The 22,540-nt window shown below is 46.3% G+C and overlaps 1 protein-coding gene and 1 long non-coding RNA gene across 16 annotated transcripts in view; one reads left to right on the plus strand and one right to left on the minus strand.

Annotated features, from left to right (window-relative positions):
• The window catches only part of LOC106994882 (uncharacterized), a 65,448-nt gene that overhangs the window by 39,535 nt on the left and 3,373 nt on the right, over positions 1-22,540 (minus strand). For 3 of the 15 annotated variants that reach the window (XM_077980169.1, XM_077980163.1, XM_077980173.1), the window contains exons 3-5: positions 18,269-20,515; positions 15,999-16,116; positions 11,437-11,802 (exon numbers count right to left, since the gene is read on the minus strand). In XM_077980169.1, coding sequence (XP_077836295.1) covers positions 18,801-20,515 — 1,715 coding nt within the window. In that variant the 3' untranslated portion in view covers positions 11,437-11,802; positions 15,999-16,116; positions 18,269-18,800. Of the gene's footprint in view, positions 1-11,063; positions 11,803-13,469; positions 13,738-15,878; positions 16,121-17,436; positions 17,532-18,268; positions 20,516-22,540 lie in introns of those variants that run through there. The other 12 variants (XM_077980170.1, XM_077980164.1, XM_077980174.1 and 9 more) reach the window with 8 other exon arrangements.
• Positions 9,714-16,402, plus strand: LOC144337133 (uncharacterized). Its single transcript, XR_013409803.1, has 5 exons — positions 9,714-9,802; positions 10,038-10,272; positions 10,803-12,348; positions 12,724-13,221; positions 16,355-16,402. It is a non-coding gene; the product is annotated as an uncharacterized LOC144337133 (long non-coding RNA).

Below are 22,540 nucleotides of genomic sequence, written 5' to 3' on the forward strand. Positions count from 1 at the left end.
AAATAAGGGCCGAGTACAGCGGCTCACACCTGTAATCCCAGCACTTTGGGAGGCCGAGGCGGGTGGATCACCTGAGGTCAGGAGTTCAAGACCAGCCTGGCCAACATGGTGAAACCCCGTCTCTACTAAAAATACAAAAATTAACTGGGCGTGGTGGCATGCGCCTGTAATCGCAGCTACTCAGGAGGCTGAGGCAGGAGAATCTCTTGAACATGGGAGGCGGAGGTTGTGATAAGCCGAGATGGTGCCCCTGCACTCCAGCTGGGCGACAGAGCAAGACTCCATCTTGGAAAAAATATATAAATAAATAAATAAAAGATGGCAGATCTTTCTACTGGGCAGAGGATCATCCTGCCTTTTCTTAGAACTCATATTGAGATTTCTTGGGATTATTGGCTGTAACTGATTACCCCAGTGTATGGAAAAATATTATTTCAGAGTTAGTGTAGATGCTCCCAAAGGCTACAGATCCAAATTCACCTATCATTTCAAATGGTCCTTCAGATGCAAAATTATTCCACTGGAAGCAGAGATTAATGCAAACGTTAATAACCATTATTGTATTGTTAAAATGAATGTGTAAACACCCAGCAGGTTCATTTTGTCCACTGCCCAAACAGAGCCAATTTATCAGGACAGGGGAATTGCAAAAGAAAAAGAGTTTGATTCACATAGAGTTGGATGAACAGCAGACTGGAGACTTATTAATATTACTCAAATCAGTCTCCCTGAAAATTGGGAGACCAGGTTTTTTGCTGTTGTTTTTTGAGACGGAATTTTGCTCCTGTTGCCCAGGCTGGGGTGCAATGTCACAATCTCGGCTCGCTGCAACCTCCACCTCCTGAGACTGGGGTTTTTTAAGGATAATTTGGTAGATAAGGGGCCATGAAGTCTGCAGTGCTGATTGGTTGGGTCGGAGATGAAATCATAGGGAGTCAAAGTTGTTATCTTGTGGTGAGTGGGTTTTGGGGGAGGGGGAGGCACAAGACGAGATGATCCAGTTTATCCATCTGAGTGGTGCCATCAGATCCATCAAGTTCAGGGTCTGAAAAATATTTCCAGCACCAATCTTAGCTTTTACAATAGTGATATTATCCCTAGGAACAACTGGGGACGTTTAGTCTTGTGGCCTCTAGCTGCATGACTCCTAAATGATAATTTCTAATCTGTGGGGCCCTAATAAGTCAGTAAGTTAACAGGAATTGGGAAGGAGCCAGGCTGGCAGAACAGGAACCTAACCCCAGCTGCAACCTCTTTGTGTGAAGAAACCACAGCTGTCAGAAGTGTTTAACAGAGCAACTCCATCTTGAATAGGGGTTGGATAAAATGAGGCTGAGACCTACTGGGTTGCATTCCCAGATGCTGTAGGCATTCTAAGTCACAGGATGACATAGGATGTCAGCACAAGATACTAACGGAGGAGACCACCCCTTATATTGTCTTATGCCCAATTTCTGCCTCCAAAGAAAGAAGAAGTAAAAACTAAAAGGCAGAAATGAAATCCACAGGCAGACAGCCCGGCGCCACACCCTGGGCCTGGTAATTAAAGATCGACCCCTGACCTAACTGGTTGTTATCTATAGATTGCAGACATTGTATAGGAATGCACTGTGAAAATCCCTATCTTGTTTTGTTCAGATCTAATTACCGGTGCATGCAGCTCCCAGTCACGTACCCCCTGCTTGCTCAATCAATCAAGACCCTCTCACGTGCAACCCCTTCGAGTTGTGAGCCCTTAAAAGAGACAGGAATTGCTCACTGGGGGAGCTTGGCTCTTGAGACTGAAGTCTCGCCAATTCCCCCAGCCGAATAAACCCCTTCCTTCTGTAACTCGGTGTCTGAGGAGTTTTGTCTGCCTCTCGTCCTGCTACAATACAGGCCATAAAGATGTTGCTGATAAAACAGGTTGAAGTAAAGAAGCCAGCTAAAACCCACCAAAACCAAGATGGCGATGAGAGTGACCTCTGGTCTTCTTCACTGCAACACTCCCACCAGCGCCATGACAGTTTACAAATGCCATGGCAATATCAGGAAGTTACCCTATATGGTCTAAAAAAAGGAGGCATGAATAATCCACCCTTTGTTTAGTATATAATCAAGAAATAACCATAAAAATGGGCAACCAGGCCAGGCGTGGTGGCTCACCCCTGTAATCTCAGCACGTTGGGAGGCCGAGGCGGGAGGATCATGAGGTCAGGCGATAGAGACCATCCTGGCTAACAGGATGAAACCCAATTTCTACTAAAAATACAAAAAAAAATTATCCGGGCTTGGTGTCACAGAACAAAACTACGTCTCAAAACAAAACAAAACAAAACAAAACAAAACAAAAGGCAATCAGCAGCCCTCTGGGCTGTTCTGTCTACAGAATAGCCATTCTTTTATTCCTTTGCTTTCTTTTCTTTTTTTTGAGCAGGAGTTTCACTCTGTCACCCAGGCTGGAGTGCAATGGCATGATCTCAGCTCACTGCAAACTCCACCTCCCAGGTTCAAGCAATTCCCCTGCCCTCAGCATCCTGAGTACCTGGGACTACAGGTGCGCACCACCATGCCAGGCTAATTTTTCTATTTTTAGTATAAACAGGATTTCACCATGTTGGCCAGGCCAGTCTCAAACTCCTGACCTTGTGATCCGCCCACCTCAGCCTCCCAAAGTGTTGGGATTACAGGTGTGAGCCACTGCACCCAGCCCAAACCAATGCATTTCTTTAATGTATTTGATTGCTGTTTCATGCCTCCTTAAAATGTATAAAACCAAGCTGCGCCCCGACCACCTTGGGCACATGTTCTCAGGACCTCTTGAGGGGTGTGTCACAGGCCATGGTCACTCATATTTGGCTCAGAATAAATCTCTTCAAATAGTCTACAGAATTTGACTCTTTTCATTGACACTGAAGAAGCCCCCAGCCCAGAGGAAAATCATCCGCGTGCACCAACTGGCTGACTTTGAGTGGGTGGAGTGCATATACCCAGATAAAGAATGGGATTGGTTTAGAGGCCCAACTTAGGGGAGTTAGTGTCTCTCCTGGTTAAAGGCTCCTCTCAATAAAAGGCAAGGACACTTGACCAAACTTTGGTTCAATGCCCAACTTAGGAAGGTTAGAAGGTTAGATTACTTCCTAAGAGTTAGGGGGTTAGAGGCCCCTCTCAGTAAAGTCCCTCTTGGCTAGGAATGGGTTTGGCACAATGGGATGTTAACTGGTGTTCTCTGGAATAATCTGCCTTGCTGATGGCTATGGGTGACAGGACTAGGAATGTACAGGATCATGGGACATGGGGAGCTTTTTCCTCCCCAAAAGGGAAAACTTGAGAGCTGATGGGACTGCTGGAAAAGATCCCTTTGCTACTGACAAGTGGCCGCTTGAACTTGTCAGTGTCACTGCAATTGGGGGGGGGGGCCTTCCCCACCCTGCCACAGGCAATGTTTTGTTTTTGTTTTTTTAGAGTCTCGCTCTGTCACCCAGAGTGCAGTGGTGCGATCTGGACTCACTGCAAGCTCCTCCTCCTGGGTTCATGCCATTCTCCTGCCTCACCCTCCCCAGTAGCTGGGACCACAGGTGCCCACCACCACGCCCGGTTAATTTTTTGTATTTTTAGTAGAGGCGGAGTTTCACTGTGTTAGTCAGGATGGTCTCAATCTCCTGACCTTGTGATTTGCCCGCCTCAGCCTTCCAAAGTGCTGGAATTACAGGCGTGAGCCACTGTGCCCGGCCGGCAATGTTTTTCTCTGTCTCCTTTCCCTTTCTTATATTTTCTGTTATTCAGGGTGACCATCTTGCCCAGAGACCAAATTGAAACTCCTGGTCAGAGGTTAAAGATGATGGTGCCCAACCAGGGTAAGTTTGAGCCTTGCCTGTTGGATATTCCAGTCAAAGCAGAGTGGCTAATGTGTATGTTTTGTCACACGTATTTTGCTCTGGCCAGAATGGAAAAAGATAATTTAGCTTTGTGTTGCGGATTGGCCCCCAGGGCTGTGGTGCAGCCAGCTGGGTCATTAGAGCCTCTCAGGGAAAGGGAAACCAGAAGCCTGGAATGCTGGAATGCCAGCAAAAGGGTAAGAATTTCTTTTTTTGTTTGTTTGTTTGAGACAGAGTCTCACACTGTTGCCAGGCTGGAGTGCAGTGGCATGATCTCGGCTCACTGCAACCTCCACCTCCTGGGGTCAAATGATTCTCCTAACTCAGCCTCCTGGGATTACATGCTTGCACCACCATGCCTAGCTAATTTTTGTGTTTTTAGTACAGACGAGGTTTCACCATATTGGCCAGGCTGGTCTCCAACTCTTGACTTCAGGTGATCTGCCCTCCTGGGCCTCCCAAAGTACTGGGATTACAGGTGTGAGCCACCAGGCCCAGCAATAATTTCTTACCAGTTAGTTGGCTGGGTGTGGTGGCTCACACCTGTAATCCCAGCACTTTGGGAGGCAGAGGCAGGTGGATCACATGAGGTCAGGAGTTCGACAACAGCCTGGCCAACATGGTGAAACAACATCTCTACTAAAAATACAAAAAATTAGTCATTGCCAGGCGCAGGGGCTCACACCTGTAATCCCAGCACTTTGGGAGGCCAAGGTGGGCAGATCACTTGAGGCCAGAAGTTCGAGACCAGCCTGGTCAACATGGTAAAACCCCATCTCTACTAAAAACTGAAAAAATTAGCCGGTGTGGTGGCGCATGCATGTAATCCCAGCTATTCCCGAGGCTGAGGCAGGAGAATCGCTGGAACCTGGGAGGTGGAGGTTGCAGTGAGCCGAGATTTCACCATTGCACTCCAGCCTGGAAAATAACAATGAAACTCCGTCTCACACTTGATCTTAGCCAAAAGGCTGAGAAGCGTTGAACCAAAGCCACCGCGCCCGGCTGGGAAAGTTCTTTACAGATTTATAGTTCTTCTTTATATATTCTTTCTTACTAAGTGTTGAAAAGATAACTATAGGCCAGGCGCGGTGGCTCAAGCCTGTAATCCCAGCACTTTGGGAGGCCGAGACGGGCAGATCACGAGGTCAGGAGATCGAGACCATCCTGGCTAACACGGTGAAACCCCGTCTCTACTAAAAATACAAAAAATGAGCCGGGCGTGGTGGCGGGCGCCTGTACTCCCAGCTACTCGGGAGGCTGAGGCAGGAGAATGGAGTGAACCCGGGAGGTGGAGCGTGCAGTGAGCTGAGATCCGGCCACTGCACTCCAGCTTGGGCGACAGAGCGAGACTCTGTCTCAAAAAAAAAAAAAAAAAAAAAAAAAAAGCGCACCCTTCTGGCAGGGCGCAGTGGCTCACGCCTGTAACCCCAGCACTTTGGGACGTAGAGGTGGGCGGATCACGAGGTCAGGAGATCGAGACCATCCTTTCTAACATGGTGAAACCCCGTCTCTATTAAAAATACAAAAAAAAAAGTTAGCTGGACGTGGTGGCGGGCACCTAGTCACAGCTACTCTGCAGGCTGAGGCTGAAGGAGAATGGCATGAACCTGGCAGGCGGAGCTTGCAGTGAGCTGAGATCACTTCACTGCACTCCAGTCTGGGTGACAGAGGGAGACTCTGTCTCAAAAAAAAAAAAAAGACGCCTTTCTACGGCAGTGGACTGGTCTCAGCTAGCCTTAGAAGCTGTATTCAGATTCCTGGAGACTAGTGTCTGTAACTAATCACTCAAGAATTTGGGAAAAAAAAACTATTTCAGATTTTGGGGAGCTCAAGCTAAAACTATTATTTAGGATTCTCCCAAAGGCTAAAAATCCAAATTACCATACCATTTGAAACAGTCGTTCAGTCGCAAAATACCTGAACTGGAAGCAGAGGCTGATAAAAGTTATTGTGTTATAACGTTTCTGAAGGCCCTCAGAAGCATTAGAGTCCCTAAGGCAAATCACGGAAGGGAGAGATGTGCTCCCCTAAAGCAGGAGTGCAAAGTTGAATCTCTGTGATTCCTACAGAAAACAAATCTCCTGCTCATAGAATCTGTGAAAGGAAAATCTTGTGGCCTCAGAATTACTAATGGAAAAGTCAAGCTGGGAACTGCTCAGGGCAACCTTGCCTTCCATTCTATTCAAAGCCATCCCTCTCCTCACTGAGATAGATGCATATCCTGACTGCTTCCTTTGGAAATGCTTATCAGAAACTAAAAAGAATGCAACTGTTTGTGTCTCTACCTGTCTACCTGTGACCTGGAAGTCCCCTCCCTGCTTCGAATTGTCCCCACCTTTCTGGTCAGAACCAATGTACTTCTTACATATATTCACTGATGTCTCATGTCTCCCTAAAAGGTATAAAACCAACCTGTACCCCAACCACCTTGGGCACATGTCGTCAGGACTTCCTGAGGCTGTGTCATGGGCATGCGTCCTCAACCTTGGCAAAATAAACTTTTTTTTTTTTTCTTGAGACAGTCTTGCTCTGTCGCTCAGGCCGGAGTGCAGTGGTGCAATATCGGCTCACTGCAACCTCTGCCTTTTGGATTCAAGAAATTCTCCTGCCTCAGCCTCCTGAGTAGCTGGGATTACAGGTGCGCACCACCACGCCCGGCTAGTTTTTGTATTTTTAGTAGAGATGGGGTTTCACTATGTTGGTCAGGCTGGTCTGAAACTCCTGACCTTGTGATCCCCTCCGCCTCGGCCTCCCAAAGTACTGGGATTACAGGCGTGAGCCACCGCACCCAGCCAACTTTTTTGTTTGAGACGCAGTCTCGCTCTTTGGCCAGGTAGGAGTGCAGTGGCGTGATCTCGGCTCACTGCAACCTTTGCCTCCAGGGTTCAAGTGATTCTCCTGCCTTAGCCTCCCGTGTAGCTGGGAGTACAGGCACGTGGCACCATGCCCAGCTAATTCTTGTACTTTTAGTAGAGATGGGGTTTCACCTTGTTGGCCAGGATGGTCTCGATCTCCTGACTTCTTGATCCGCCTGCCTTGCCCTCCAATCCAAAGTGCTGGGATTACAGGCGTGAGCCACAGCGCCTGGCCAACAAAATAAACTTTTAAAATTGACTGAGACCTGCCTCAAATTTGGGGAGTTCACAAATCATTGTAGCAATTAATTGAACAACACCTTTTCCCACTTAGTATCCTTTACCTGACATTCTTATATTCAACTACTTTTAGTAATTTGACATCAGTCTTTTTTTTTTTTTTTTTGAAAGGGAGTCTCGCTCTGTCACCCAGGCTGGAGTGAAGTGGCGCAATCTCGGCTCACTGCAACCTCCGCCTCCCGGGTTCACGCCATTCTCCTGCCTCAGCCTCCCGAGTAGCTGAGGCTATATGTGCTCACTACCACGCCCGGCTAATGTTTTGTATTTTCAGTAGAGACGGGGTTTCACTGTGTTAGCCAGGATGGTCTCGATCTCCTGACCTTGTGATTCGCCCACCTCGGCCTCCCAAAGTGTTGGGATTACGGGCGTGAGCCACCACATGACGTTAGTCTTATAAAGAACAATAACACTGGGCACGGTGGCTCACGCCTGTAATTCCCGCACTTTGGGAGGCCGAGGCAGGTGGATCACCAAGTCAGGAGATCAAGACCATCCTGGCTAACACGGTGAAACCCCGTCTCTACTAAAAATACAAAAAAAAAAAAATTAGCCAGGTGTGGTTGCATGCGCCTGTAGTCCCAGCTACTCAGGAGGCAGAGACATAATTGGAATGGTCAGTCTGATGGTTTTGGCTTCAAAATGAGGTTCTTCTTCTTCCTTTTTTTTTTTTTTTGAGACAGTCTCTGTCGCCCACGTTGGAGTGCAGTGGCGCGATCTCAGCTTACTGCAACCTCCACCTCCCGGGTTCAAGTGATTCTCCTGCCAGGTACGGTGGCTCATGCCTGTAATTCCAGCACTTTTGGAGGTTGAGGCAAGTGGCTCACCTGAGGTCAGAGGTTCAAGACCAGCCTGGCCACTTGAACCTGGGAGGCAGAGGTTGCTGTGAGCCGAGATCATGCCACTGCACTGCAGCCTGGCGACAGAGCGAAACTCTCTCTCTCAAACAAACAAAAAACAATAAAAGAAATGGTATCTTGGTAGTGGTGATGGCTACAGTCTGTAAAAAGTAAAGTAGAGGTTCCTCTTCAAAGACTTTCCTCCCCATCTAATTAGGAATAAATGGTAACTTCTTTTAGAAGCAAAATTTATTCAAAGACCTGTTTTAACATTCTTAGGTATCTGCTAGCTGTGATAAAAAAAAAATCTATGTACTTTATGTTCTTAGCTCCCACAATTTAGCCTAAGTATTTGCCCTGACATGGTTACACTGGTCCAAGGAAGCATTAAGTCATATCCTGTTCCTCTTCCTTATTTGAAAGTGTTTTTGCCTTTCTTAGCATTCCACAAGTTAATTCCTCCTTCATTTTCCTCTGCCTTTGCCTCTTTTTAAAAAGTTCTACATTGCTAGCCAATCAGGACAAATACAGAATGCGAATTTGTATTTAGTCAATGGAAACCAGACATAGCAATAAGGTGGACGCATCAGGTTATAAATGATCCTGTCTTCTTTGTTCAGTGTACTCTCATAGCAAAACTGCCAGCGAGTGTACCGTTTCTGCAGAAACTAAAAATGGCCTTGCTGAGGAAGTTAATGTTCAAGTGCTATTTCTTTATGGCACCAAGGAACAAGAATTTCAAACAGTCCTTAAAGGTGGTGCTCTCCATCTGGTCATACTGGGCGTTTGTTAAAGCCATGTGTTCATGTCATTGATGGGAAGTGATTATCACTGATTTATCTTGAGAGTAGGGAGTGTTCTGCATGAAAAATTAGTATTACATGAAAGGAAGAGTTGTAAATTGCAAGATACAAAAGCCTATTAATACTGACCAGGTAGACTGGGCAAAGTGGCTCACGCCTGTAATCCCAGCACTTTGGGAGGCCAAGGTAGGCGGATCACCAGGTCAGGAGTTCAAGACCAGCCTGGCCAATATGGTGACACCCCGTCTCTACTAAAAATACAAAAATTAGGCCGGGCGCAGTGGCTCACGCCTGTAATCCCAGCACTTTGGGAGGCCGAAGTGGGCAGATCACGAGATCAGGAGATTGAGACCATCCTGGCTAACATGGTGAAACCTGTCTCTACTAAAAATACAAAAAAATTAGCCAGGCATGGTGACGGGTGCCTGTAGTCCCAGACACTTGGGAGGCTGAGGCAGGAGAAACACGTATACCCAGGAGGAGGAGCTTGCAGTGAGCAGAGATGGCGCCACTGCACTCCAGCCTGGGCGTCTCAAAAAAAAAAAAAAAAAAAAAATTAGCCAGGCATAGTGGCACGTGCCTGTCGTCCCAGCTACTTGGGAGGCTGAGACAAAAGAACTGCTTGAACCCGGGAGGCAGAGGTTGTAGTGAGCTTAGATTGCGCCACTGCACTAAAGCCTGGGCAACAGAGCGAGACTCCGTCTCCCCTACCGCCAAAAAAAATACAAAAAGCAAAAAACAATAAAACAGGCTGAGGCAGGAGAATGGCGTGAACCCCGGAGGCAGAGCTTGCAGTGAGCTGAGATCCGGCCACTGCACTCCGGCCTGGGTGACAGAGCGAGACTCCGTCTCAAAAAAAAAAAAAACAAGAAAACACTGACTAGGTAATTATCAAACAGTTTTGACAGAAGTGGGTCTATGGAAGCATCAGTAGATGGTGAAAAAACTTAGGACCTCAGAGAAATGTTAGCACCCACGTCCAAGAGATGAAATTATGTTCAGCACATAACTGGAATGGTCAGTCTGATTGTTTTGGCTTCAAAATGAGGTTCTTCTTCTTCCTTTTTTTTTTTTGAGACAGTCTCTGTCGCCCACGTTGGAGTGCAGTGGCGCGATCTCAGCTTACTGCAACCTCCACCTCCCGGGTTCAAGTGATTCTCCTGCCAGGTGCGGTGGCTCATGCCTGTAATTCCAGCACTTTTGGAGGTTGAGGCAAGTGGCTCACCTGAGGTCAGAGGTTCAAGACCAGCCTGGCCAACATGGTGAAACCCTGTCTCTACTAAAAATACAAAAATTAGCCGGGCATGGTGGCGCATGCCTGTAATCTCAGCTACTTGGGAGGTTGAGGCAAGAGAATCACTTGAACCCGGGAGTCAGAGGTTGCAGTGAGTGAAGGTTGCACTGCATTCCAGCCTGGGTGACAGACTATGTCTCAAAACAAAACAAAACAAAACAAAGAGATTCTCCTGCCTCAGCCTCCAGAGTAGCTGGGATTACAGGTGCCTGCCACCACACCCAGCTACTTTTTGGATTTTTAGAAGAGATGAGGTTTCACCATGTTGGCAAGGCTGGTATGGAACTCCTGACCTCAGGCAATCCACCCACCTCGGCCTACCAAAGTGCTGAGATTACAGGCGTGAGTCACCATGCCTGGTCATGAATTTAGTTGGTTCATACAATCCTCCATCCAACCTCATGGGATGATAGGTAATTTTCTCACAAGGGAATACTTGCTTTCTGAAGGGAGTTGTTTATAGGTTAAGCAAAACCAATTTAAGAGCCTTCAGCAAAGTAATATGAAAAGCTTCTGCTAATTTCACCAGGTGAGAGACAGGGTCTTGCTCTGCTGCCTAGGCTAGAGTGCAGTGGAGCAATCATAGCCCGCTGTAACCTCAAATCCCTGGGCTCAAATGATCCTCCTGCCACAGTCTCCCACACAGCTAGGACCACACAGCATGTGCCACCATGCCCAGCTGTTTTGATAGAGACAGGTGCTGTGTTGCCCAGCTGGTCTCTATCATGCTTGATCCCTACCCTATTGACTCCAATAAGGATGGCACCATGTACAAGAAGTGAATGAGAGCCAGAGCTAGAACTGAAACATAGGGCCAGGCATGGTGGCTCATGCCTGTAATCCCAGCACTTTGGGAGGCTGAGGCACATGGATCACCTGAGGTTGGGAGTTCAAGACCACTCTGACCAAAATGGAGAAACCCCACCTCTACTAAAAATACAAATTAGCCGGGTGTAGAGGCACATGCCTGTAATCCCAGCTTCTTGGGAGGCTGAGGCAGGAGAATCGCTTGCACCGGGAGGTGGAGGCTGTGGTGAGCCGAGATCATGCCATTGCACTCCAGCCTGGGCAGCAAGAGCGAAACTCCATCTCAAAAAAAAAAAAAAAAAAGAAAAAAGAAAACGAGACACAGGGTTTATTGAGGACTTAGATACAGGGCAGTCCAGGAGCAGCAGGCTGGACAAGAAAACCACTATCATTTGTAAGAAGCATGCAGTTCATACAGTATTTTCACTTATCACCCTCCACCCAGCTCAAAACAAAGGGCCTCATTGCAAGGAACAGGCCAGGGGTTCAGAAACCTCTGGGTTGGCCACTCCCAGATTCCTTCGTTTGGAACGTTGAACCAACACTCTTCTTAGACCACAGGGTCATTCTTAAGGTGTGCTTATTACTGTCAGATGTATCTGTTATACAGTCTCGAACTCCTGGCCTCAAGGATGTTCTTGTCTTAGTCTCCCAAAATGCTGGAATTAAAGGCATGAGTCCCTGTACATGACATGATGAGTTTTTATTAATCTCTGTTAGTTTCATCAACCCAGAAGACATGGGAGGGTATGTAAAATAAAAATGTTAGAAAATGGGCCACACTTTACAAATTCAGATTGTATCTCCAGTTAAATGAGTTCCTCTATTGCTGTGTAACTCACAAGAAATTCTCCAAGAGGGAGTTACCAATCCAACACATATTTACCCACGACTTCCAAGGTGGCTCTTCTGTAAGAATATGCTTGAATCCAATGACAGAACATGCAGATCATAATCAGTTCATATCTATAATCTTGGGCTGGAGGCAAATGCATATAGTTTGCCAAATATGAAAAGGTGAGGTGGGCAAAGGGAAATGCCCTTGAGATCCTTGAAAAGAAAGAAAATCCAGTTATAGTTTGATACTTAAATACATGGGACAGCACTTTGTTAAATTTCAAGATAAAAACCAAAAGCATGCCAGACGGTGGCTCAACCTGTAATCTTAGCATTTTGGGAGGCCAAGGTGGGAAAATCCCTTGAGCCCAGGAATTTTGAGAGCAGCCTGGGCAACATGGTGAGACCTAATCTCTACAGAAAAAATTTTAAAATTAGCTGAGCGTGGTGGCACATGCCTATCCTAGCAAGTTGGGAGGCAAGAGGTGGGAGGACAGCTTGAGTCCAGCAGGTCAAGGCAGAAGTGAATTGTGATTGTGTCACACTGTACCCAGCCTGGGCAACACAGTGAGACGGTCAAAAAAAAAAAAAAAAAAAAAAAAAGCCAGGCACCATGGCTCATGCCTGAAATTCCAGCACTTTGGGAGGCTGAGGTGGGTGGATCACAAGGTCAGGAGTTCAAGACCAGCTTGAACAACATGGTAAAACCCCGTCTCTACTAAAAGTACAAAAATTAGCCAGGCATAGTGGTGCATGCCTGTAATCCCAGCTACTTGGGAGACTGAGGCAAGAGAATCACTTGAACCCTGGAGGCGGAGGCTGCAGTGAGCTGAGATCGTGACACTTCAGCCTGGGCAGACAGATGAAGACTCCGTCTCAAAAAAAAAAAGAACCATAAGCAACCTTCTAATTCATTGCAGACGGGAGTATTTTTCTATTTAGTGACAGACTTACTTAATCCATTTATGCCAAAGGATACAAAACAAAATATATATATATATATATATATATATATATATTTTTTTTTTTTTTTTGAGACGGAGTGCAATGGGATGATCCTGGCTCACTGCAACTTCTACCTCCTGGGTTCAAGCGATTCTCCCGCCTCAGCCTCCCAAGTAGCTGGGATTACAGGTGCCCACAACCATGTCCTGCTAATTTTTGTATTTTTAGTAGAGAGAGGTTCCACGTTGGCCAGGCTAGTCTTGAATTCCTGACCTCAGGTGATCTGCCTGCCTTGGCCTCCCAAAGTGCTGGGATTACAGGCATGAGCCACCGCGCCCAGCATAATTTTTTATTTTTTTCAGACAAGGTCTTGTTCTGTCACCCAGGCTGGAGTACAGTGGTGTGATCATAGCTTAGAGCAGCCTTGATTTCCCAGGTTCACGTGATCTTCCAACTGCAGCCTCCTGAGTAACTAGGACTACAGGAGCACACCAGCACACTCCACCATTTTTTTTCTCTTGAGTTTCGCTCTTGTTGCCCAGGTTAGAGTGCAATGGCACAATCTTGGCTCACCGCAACCCTGCCTCCCAGGTTCAAGCGATTCTCCTGCCTCAGTCTCCCCAGTAGCTGGGATTACAAGCATGCGCCACCCCGCCCAGCTAATTTTGTATTTTTAGTAGAGACGGGGTTTCTCCATGTTGGTCAGGCTGGTTTCAAACTCCTGACCTCAGGTGATCTGTCGCCTTGCCCTCCCAAAGTGCTGGGATTACAAGCATGAGCCACTGCGCCTGGCCTATTTTCTTATTTCTTAATGTAATGGAAAATAAACAAAATTCACTTTTGTGAATTTTTTTCACAAAGTTCATTTTTGTGAAGCAACAGACATGAAGAGACACTTTACCTAAAAAGAAATACCCATGTATTTAAAAAATGAATTTTTTTTTTTTTTTTTGAGACGGAGTCTCACTCTGTCGCCCGGGATCGAGTGCAGTGGTGCAATACTGGCTCACTGCAAGCTCCGCCTCCTGGGTTCACGCCATTCTCCTGCCTCAGCCTTCAGAGTAGCTGGGGACTACAGGCGCCAGCCACCACGCCCGGCCATTTTTTTTTTTTTTTTGTATTTTTAGTAGAGACGGGGTTCCACCATGAGGATGGTCTCGATCTCCTGACCTCATGATTCACCCCCCTTGGCCTCCCAAAGTGCTGGGATTACAGGCGTAAGCCACCGTGCCTGGCCTAAAAAATGAAAATTTAAAAGGCTAACCATACTCTCTCTGTAAGAATTCTCAGACACTGGTGGTAGGAATACAAAAGGAAGTAATCATTTTAATTTAGGTCAGTTTGGTATTTTTTTTTTATTTTTTCAGAGTTTCGCTCTTGTTGCCCAGGCTGGAGTGCAGTGATACAATCTCAGCTCACTGCAACCTCCGTCTCCTGGGTTTAAGAAATTCTCTTGCCTCAGCTTCCTGAGTACTTGGGACTACAGATGCGTGCCACCATACTCGGCTAATTTTTTATTTTTAGTAGAGATGGGGTTTCACCATGTTGGCCAGGCTGGTCTCGAACTCCTGACCTCAGGTAATCCACCCGCCTCAGCCTCCCAAAGTGCTGGGATTACAGGCATGAGCCACCATGCCCGGCCCAGTTTGGTGGTACTTTTCTTTTTTTTTGAGACGAAGTCCTGCTCTGTAGCCTAGGCTGGAGTGCAGTGGCACGAGCTGGGATCACTGCAAGCTCTGCCTCCCGGGTTCATGCCATTCTCCTGCCTCAGCCTTTGGAGTAGCTGGGACCACAGGCGCCGGCCACCTCGCCCGGCTAAATTTTTGTATATTTAGTAGAGATGGGTTTTCACCATGTTAGCCAAGATGGTCTTGATCTCCTGACCTCATGATCTGCCTGCCTCGGCATCCCAAAGTGCTGGGATTAAAGGCGTGAACCACCACGCCCGGCCTTTTTTTTTTTTTTTTTTGAGACGGAGTTTCACTGTTGTTGCCCAGGCTGGAGTGCAACGGTGTGACTCAGCCCACTGCAACTTCTGCCTCCCAGTTTCAACTGTCTCAGCCTCCCAAATAGCTGGGATTACAGGCATGCGCCACCGCACCCAACTAATTTGTATTTTTAGTAGAGATGGGGTTTCTCCATGTTGGTCAGGCTGGTCTCGAACTCTCAACCTCAGGTGATCTGTCCGCCTCCGCCTCCCAAAGTGCTGGGATTATAGGCATAAACCACCGCGCCCAGCTAAGCCACCACGCCCAGCCTGGTATTTCTTAAAAAGTTTTACCTACCATGTGACTCAGGCACTGCACACGGAGATATTAACATAAGAGGAGTAAAATATATGGATATGAATAATTATATTTAAATGTCTGTATCAGTATTATTTATAATAGACAAAAGTGAGAAGCAAATCAAATATAAACAGATGGATTAATATGCACACACTGATGTTTCACACCATGTCATACTTCTCAGGAATATAAAAGGAATGAATTAGTCATATATCATCACTAATAGCAAAATAAATGACACAGTAGAGAACCCAAAAATGAAAAGAGGAAATAGTTTAAGATATCATTCATATAAAATTCCAGAAAACACAAACTAATCTGTTTTAAAGCATACTAAATCAATGGTTGTCTGAAGAGCAGAGAGGAACATCCTATTAAAAGGCTCAAGCCATGCACAGTGGCTCACACCTGTAATCCCAGAACGTTGGGAGGGCAAGACAGGCGGATCACTTGAGGTCAGGAGTTCGAGACCAGCCTGACCAACAGGGTAATACTGTCTCTAATAAAAATACAAAAAAAAAATTAGCGGCCGGGCGCGGTGGCTCAAGCCTGTAATCCCAGCACTTTGGGAGGCCGAGACGGGCGGATCACGAGGTCAGGAGATCGAGACCATCCTGGCTAACACGGTGAAACCCCGTCTCTACTAAAAATACAAGAAAATTAGCCGGGCAAGGTGGCGGGCGCCTGTAGTCCCAGCTACTCGGGAGGCTGAGGCAGGAGAATGGCGTGAACCCGGGAGGCGGAGCTTGCAGTGAGCCGAGATCGCGCCACTGCACTCCAGCCTGGGGCACAGAGCAAGACTCCGTCTCAAAAAAAAAAAAAAAAAAAAAAATTAGCCAGGTATGATGGTACATGCTTGTAATCCTAGCTAATAAGGAGGCTGAGGTGGGAGAATTTGTTGAACCCAGGAGACGGAGGTTGCAGTAAGCCGAGATGGCAACACTGCATTCCAGCCTGGGTGACAAGGCTCTAGGTAGGACAACATAGGAGGCTTCATCGCTTTAAAAAATAGTAACAGTAATGCCGGGTGCAGTGGCTCACACCTGTAATCCGCACTTTGGGAGGCCAAGACAGGTGGATCACTTGAGGTCAGGAGTTCGAGACCAGCCTGGACAACATGTTGAAACTCCGTATCTACTAAAAATACAAACACTAGCCGGGCATGGTTGTGCATACCTGAAGTCCCAGCTACTCTGGAGGCTGAGGGAGGAGAATCGCTTGAAGCCAGGAGGTGGAGGTTGCAGTGAGCCGAGATCACGCCACTTCACTCCAAGCTGGGCGACAGAGTGAGAGTCTGTCTCAAAAACAAAACAAAACAAAGTAGGCATGGTGGCTCAAGCCTATGATTCCAGCTACTCAGAAGACTGAGGTGGGAGGACTGCCTGAGCCCAGGAATTTCAGATTACAGTGAGCTATGATGATGTCACTGCACTCCAGTCAGGTAACAGAGTGAGACCCCGACTCCAAAAAGTAAATAAAAAACAATAGGCTCCAGGTAAATATGAAGGCGATGGATAAATTATACTTCCAAGGGTTTCTTTCTTTTTTGTTTTTTTGTTTTTTTGAGATGGAGTCTCACTCTGTCACCCAGGCTGGAGTGCAGTTGCATGATCTCAGCTCACTGCAAGCTCCGCCTCCCGGGTTCATGCCATTCTCCTGCCTCAGAATCCCGAGTAGCTGGGACTACAAGCACCCACCACCACACCCGGCTATTTTTTGTATTTTTTAGTAGAGATGAGGTTTCACCTTGTTAGCCAGGATGGTCTCGATCTCCTGACCTCGTGATCCACCCGCCTTGGCCTCCCAAAGTGCTGGGATTACAGGCGTAAGCCACCATGCCCAGCCATTTTTTTTGTATTTTTAGTAGAGACGGGGTTTCACTGTGTTAGCCAGGATGGTCTCAATCTTCTGACCTTGTGATACACCCACCTCGGCCTCCCAAAGTATGGGGATTACAGGCGTGAGCCACTGCGCCTGGCCACTTTCATGGGTTTCTACGAAAGTCTAAACTTATCACATGGTACAGTTTAAATATGTATAGTTTACTGAATGTCATTTATTCCTTATTATGGCTTTAAAGAATTGGTTCAAAAGAAAAATGTGGGCTGGACGTGATGGCTCAGGCCTGTAATCCCAACACTTTGGGAGGCTGAGGGAAAAGGATTGCTTGAAGAGTTCGAGGCTGCAGCGAACTATGATCTCGCCACTGTACTCCAGCCAGGGTCACAGAGCAACACCTTGTCTTAGAAAATAAAAAAAAAAAAAGAAAAACATGGATTTTCTATTATTTTTGACAAAAATGCGTGACAACTATACAAAATCTCCTCATGTCCCAAGTGTGGCAATGAGTCTCTGCGGTAGCAATTACTGATTGAGCCAGGAAGGCCATTTTCACCTGATTAGACTGGAACACTGGTTGGTCACACAGACCACATCACTGGACTAAGAGATCTCCCTTCTCCCTATCCTCTTCCTCCTGCCAGTGCAGGCATGGCCCTGAGGTGAACAGCCAAGAAAAGGTACAGGAATCCACAAATCCTTTATATTATTTCCTTTGACAATGGCCTCAGCTACACAAGATTCATAATTACGGAGGTTCTGAGAATTTCTGTACCTGAAGGTCCAACACACACATAGTAACTGCATCAATGTGGATGTCCATTTGAATGACATGCATTCCAACTCTGTTCTTGCCATGTCCTCCACTGCCTATAAATGCAGAAATTCTATAAATTATGATTTCCTGTTACAATCTCATAACCTGGGACACCACCCTATGAAACTCTGGATATGAGGGCACATGGCTGCATTGCAGGATCTAGGGAACTGATTTCCCTCAGCAGGACTGAGCAGAATGCAATATCCCTTGTAAAAGAGAGAAAAATCTCAGTTGATCTCAGAAGCACCAGAGGATGTCACAAACACTGTTCCCTTCTCAGGTTGATCTATAAACCCAGAAATTATTGGAGTATCTAGTCAACAAATAAGGACCACAAAGTTCTGGAGTCTTTGGAGGCCTTGGGCAGCCATGAAAACTATGCCACAAGTGAAGAGACAGTATATTCTGTCATCATACTGTCCCCTCTGGGGCACTCCAAGTCCAGTGATCCCAACAAAAGTTGTTTGCCCCTTTAGGACATCAGAACCCAGTTGTTTCTGAACCACCCCAAAGAGTAAATACAACTCTCAAGATTGAAGGAAGCTTAAACAATAAGGCCTTAGTCATTGCACAAATCAGAGCAATAAGAGGCAGAATGTTCTTTGGTTGGAACTTAAGAGGCTGAAAAATTCCACTTAAAGAATCACATGAGACTCATAAGGTCCCTGAAAAAGTTAGTCCATCTTTTCAAGCTGACAGAAGACTCCTCTGGTCCAGTACTGAGACAGATCCATGGTCTCACTCATCAGAAATAAATGAGAAAGGAATGACAGCCAAGACTACTCACCAATTCCTCTGGCCAATGAAAGACAACCAAGGTTTACTTCCGGAACATCATGGGGTGAGTGAAAGATGCACGGTGAACACCTGCCTCGTGGCCGACATAGAATGGTTGCCAGATACCTGGCAGTCACATAAGTCTGGCAAGGGAACACGACAGGGTGAAAAATGCCATGCAGCTCTAACATAATTGAGTTTATGCAGATGCTGGATGTATGTCATTCAATTTAGGCAGATGGCTCCCTCATAAGGCATCTCCTCCAGTGTTATGTTTTACAAGAAATAATATTTCCTGTATGTGTACAGTGTTTTCCTTAAGAGAACAATCTGTTATCCAATGAGAGAAGGCGGAAGGCTTTCTCACATTTGTCACACTCAAGAGGCACTTCAGCAGAGGAAGCTCTTCTGTATGTAATAAAGCAAGACTTCTGCATAAAGAATATCCCACGTTTGTCACACTCATAAGGTCCCGATCCAGTAAGAACCCTCTGATCAAGAGGATGCACAGAGATTTAGCTAAAGAATTTCCCAAATTTCTTTCACTTGTAAGGACTTTTTTCTGTGTGAACTCTCTGATGTCGAAGGAGAGAAGAGCTTCGATGAAATGATTTTCCACATTCACTGCACCCATAAGGCCTTTCTCCAGTGTGAACTCTCCTGTGTTCAGTAAGACTGAACGTTTCAGCAAAGGATTTCCCACATTCACTGCACTCATAAGGCTTTCCTCGAGTATGAAGTCTCTGATGTTTAAAATGCGCAGATCTTCGAGTAAATGTTTTTCCACATTCACTGCATTCATAAGGCCTTTCTCCAGTGTGAACTCTCCTGTGTTCAAGGAGACTGGAGAAGAATTTCCCACATTCTCTGCACTCATAAGGTCTTTCTGCAGTGTGAATTTTCTGATGTCGAAGGAGGGAAGAGCTCTGATGAAATGACTTTCCACATTCTCCACACTCATAAGGCCTTTCTCCAGTATGAACTCTCCTATGTCGAAGAAGGGAACAGCTTTGAGGAAATGATTTCCCACATTCACTGCACTCAAACGGTTTTTCTCCAGTGTGAACTCTCTGATGAACACGAAACCCAGAGCTGTCTAGAAATGATTTCCCACATTCATTACATTCATATGGCCTTTCTCCAGTGTGAACTCTCTGGTGTTCAATGAGGTGGGACTTGCCCCTAAATAATTTCCTACAGTCTCTACACTCGTAAGGCCTTTCTCCAGTGTGGCTTCGCTGATGCTGAATGAGGTTGCCCTTTCGACTAAAAGATTTCCCACATTCTCCACACTCATAAGGTCTTTCTCCAGTGTGACCTCGCTGATGGTTGCTAAGGTGTCCCTTTCGACTAAAAGATTTCCCACATTCTCCACACTCATAAGGTCTTTCTCTAGTGTGAACTCGATGATGTTCAGTGAGGGTGCCCTTTTGACTAAAACATTTTCCACATTCTTCACACTCATAAGGTCTTTCACTAGTGTGACCTCGTTGATGTTGAATCAGATTGCCCTTTTGAGTAAAACATTTCCCACATTCTTCACACTCATAAGGTCTTTCTCCAGTGTGAACTCGTTGATGTTTAATGAGGGTGCCATTTTGACTAAAAGATTTCCCACATTCTCCACACTCATAAGGTCTTTCTCCAGTATGAACTCGTTGATGCTGAACAAGGCTGCCCTTATGACTAAAAGATTTCCCACATTCTCCACATTCATAAGGTCTTTTCCCAGTATGACCTCTCTGATGATTACTGAAGCTATCATATTTAATAAAGGATTTCCCACATTCGCAGCAATAACATTCTTCTCTAGGGAGAAGTCTCTGCTGTTGAACAAGTATGTGTTTGGTGCCAGAATGTTTCATGCATTCTCCAGAGCTGTAATGAGTATTTCCCCCCTGAAAGGGAGACTCACACTCAGGTTTGCTGTTTGACTTCTCCCCAGTGTGAGTGGCCTCCTGTTGCAGTAATCCTGAGCTGAGCAAAAAGTCCTTCCCACTCTGAATGAAGACAGATGACTCCTCTGACACATGGAACTTACACCTCTTCACAAACAATGCTTCTTCAACACTGCTTCTATAGGGTTTCTCTCCAAGGTACTGATTCTGGTGCTGATGGTTTGAACTATCATACAATTTATTCCCCCAATCCTCACACCTGTGCAGTTTCTGCTTGTGATGTGTCCCCTGATGATCTGCCAAGTGCAAAATGTTCCGCTTAGAAGGTGCCTCCTCATCTTCCGATCCACACCAATAACCTGAAAGCAAGAAAATGCTGATGAGTTCAAGTTAACTCTGGTGGGAAGGCACAGCCCACCCACAAGCGTGTCTGACAAACCAAGGAATTACTCCATGGAAATATTTGCAGGAACAGAATGAATGCTGGCTTCACGTGGAAGATGAGGCTATCATTAACGGGCTATAAAGGTCAAAGAATGTAGGCACCGTGATATGAAGGGCATAAGCATACATGAACACAGAGAACTGAGCCAGGGTCTATAATTCTTTTTTTTTTTTTTGCTTCTTGAGAGACAGGGTCCCACTCTGTGATCCAGCATGGAGTGCAGTGGGATAATCTCTGTCTCCTGGGCTCAGGTGATCCTCCCACCTCAGCCTCCACAGTAGCTGGGACCACAGGCACATGCCAATATGCCCAGCTACTTTTTGTTGAGGTGGGGTTTCGCCTTGTTGCCCAGGCTGGTCTCAAACTCCTGGGTTCAAGAAATCCGTCCACATCGGCCTCCTAAAGTGCTAGGATTACAGGTGTACGCCAATGTGCCTGGTGTACAACTCTTTCCTTTGCAAACCACTTGTCTGCAGGAAATTATCTGATGACATGTTAATGCTATATAGAAGGCTATGTCCAGGCCTAAGAAAATGATTACAAGACAACAGCTCTTGCTCAGAGCAGTTTAACAATTTGTATACACTTGCTAATACACAATGTGTATGCCAGTATTGGACAGCACTTCGGAAGGAAACATGAGAAAATAAATGGTTGAGATGTGGAGTCCAGAGACTTGAAGATCATTGGGGGATGGATATCAGAGTACAAGTGACAAGGTGTACAACCGACAAATTCGAGGCTCTCAAGAATGCAGAAGAAAAGACAGAAATAGTGAGTGCCTACTGGCCACAAAAATATTAGTCAAATAGAATAGGTTTCTGATATGATTTGCCTAAAATCTCAAACTCATGCCCTCCCACCAGGTGCCACTCCTCAGCGACAGGTTCCCTCTCAGCACATCACGCTGAGTCTGGATTCAGTTGCCTCTTCTGGAGCACTGAGGACTCTCCATCCCACCACCAAGACGATGAAGTACATGGAACCTGGATGACATAAGTACTAAGGCAAAGATAGGGCAGAACTGGGGCAACTAGCCTCTGTGGCAGCAAATACTGATAAGCCAGGAAGGCCATTTGCGCCTGATTAAACTGAAATGCTGGCTGGTCACAAAGGCCACATCACTGGATTCCCTATCCTCTTCCTCTTGCCAATATGTGCTGGGTAGTTTTCAGCAACAGTGGCTCTAAACATGACAACACACAGGAAAGAAAACTAATTATTAAAACAGAATTTCTAAGGAGGGTCTTGCCTTTGGTCTATGTAGGCAGTGACAATATGAGTGATGGCAATTCCTGCCACAGGCAGGCATCAAGTAATGTCAGCCAAAGGAAGGAAGTAGAACCTGGACACACAGGAGTCTCAGATCTGGACCAAGTTAAACAGCAACGAGGGGACAAGCAAGGTGAAATGCATTAGATTGATTACAAGACACCTGACTCTGACTCCTTCCCTGAGAGTCTGCAGCAAAGCAGGTATTGGGACTGCTCAAGGAGAGAAGGTAGTACACAAACCTCAGACTTATGAACCACAAAACCTACCCAGAGAAGTAGAGAAGGAAGCTGTGTCCAGGGTCCCGATATGATGAAAACAGTCTTGCCAATGGGAAAAAAGGGGCAGGGCAGAGACTTATTGAAGAAATAGGGAAGCTGTAATCCCAGCACTTTGGGAGGCCGAGACGGGCGGATCACGAGGTCAGGAGATCGAGACCATCCTGGCTAACACGGTGAAACCCCGTCTGTACTAAAAAAAAACCAAAAAACTAGCCGGGCAAGGTGGCGGGCGCCTGTAGTCCCAGCTACTCGGGAGGCTGAGGCAAGAGAATGGCCTGAACCCAGGAGGCGGAGCTTGCAGTGAGCTGAGATCTGGCCACTGCACTCCAGCCTGGGCGACAGAGTGAGACTCCGTCTCAAAAAAAAAAAAATAGGGGAGGGTGTGA

The sequence above is a fragment of the Macaca mulatta genome, chromosome 19 (genome assembly GCF_049350105.2).
Source record: "Macaca mulatta isolate MMU2019108-1 chromosome 19, T2T-MMU8v2.0, whole genome shotgun sequence".
Taxonomy (NCBI): Eukaryota; Metazoa; Chordata; class Mammalia; order Primates; family Cercopithecidae; genus Macaca; species Macaca mulatta.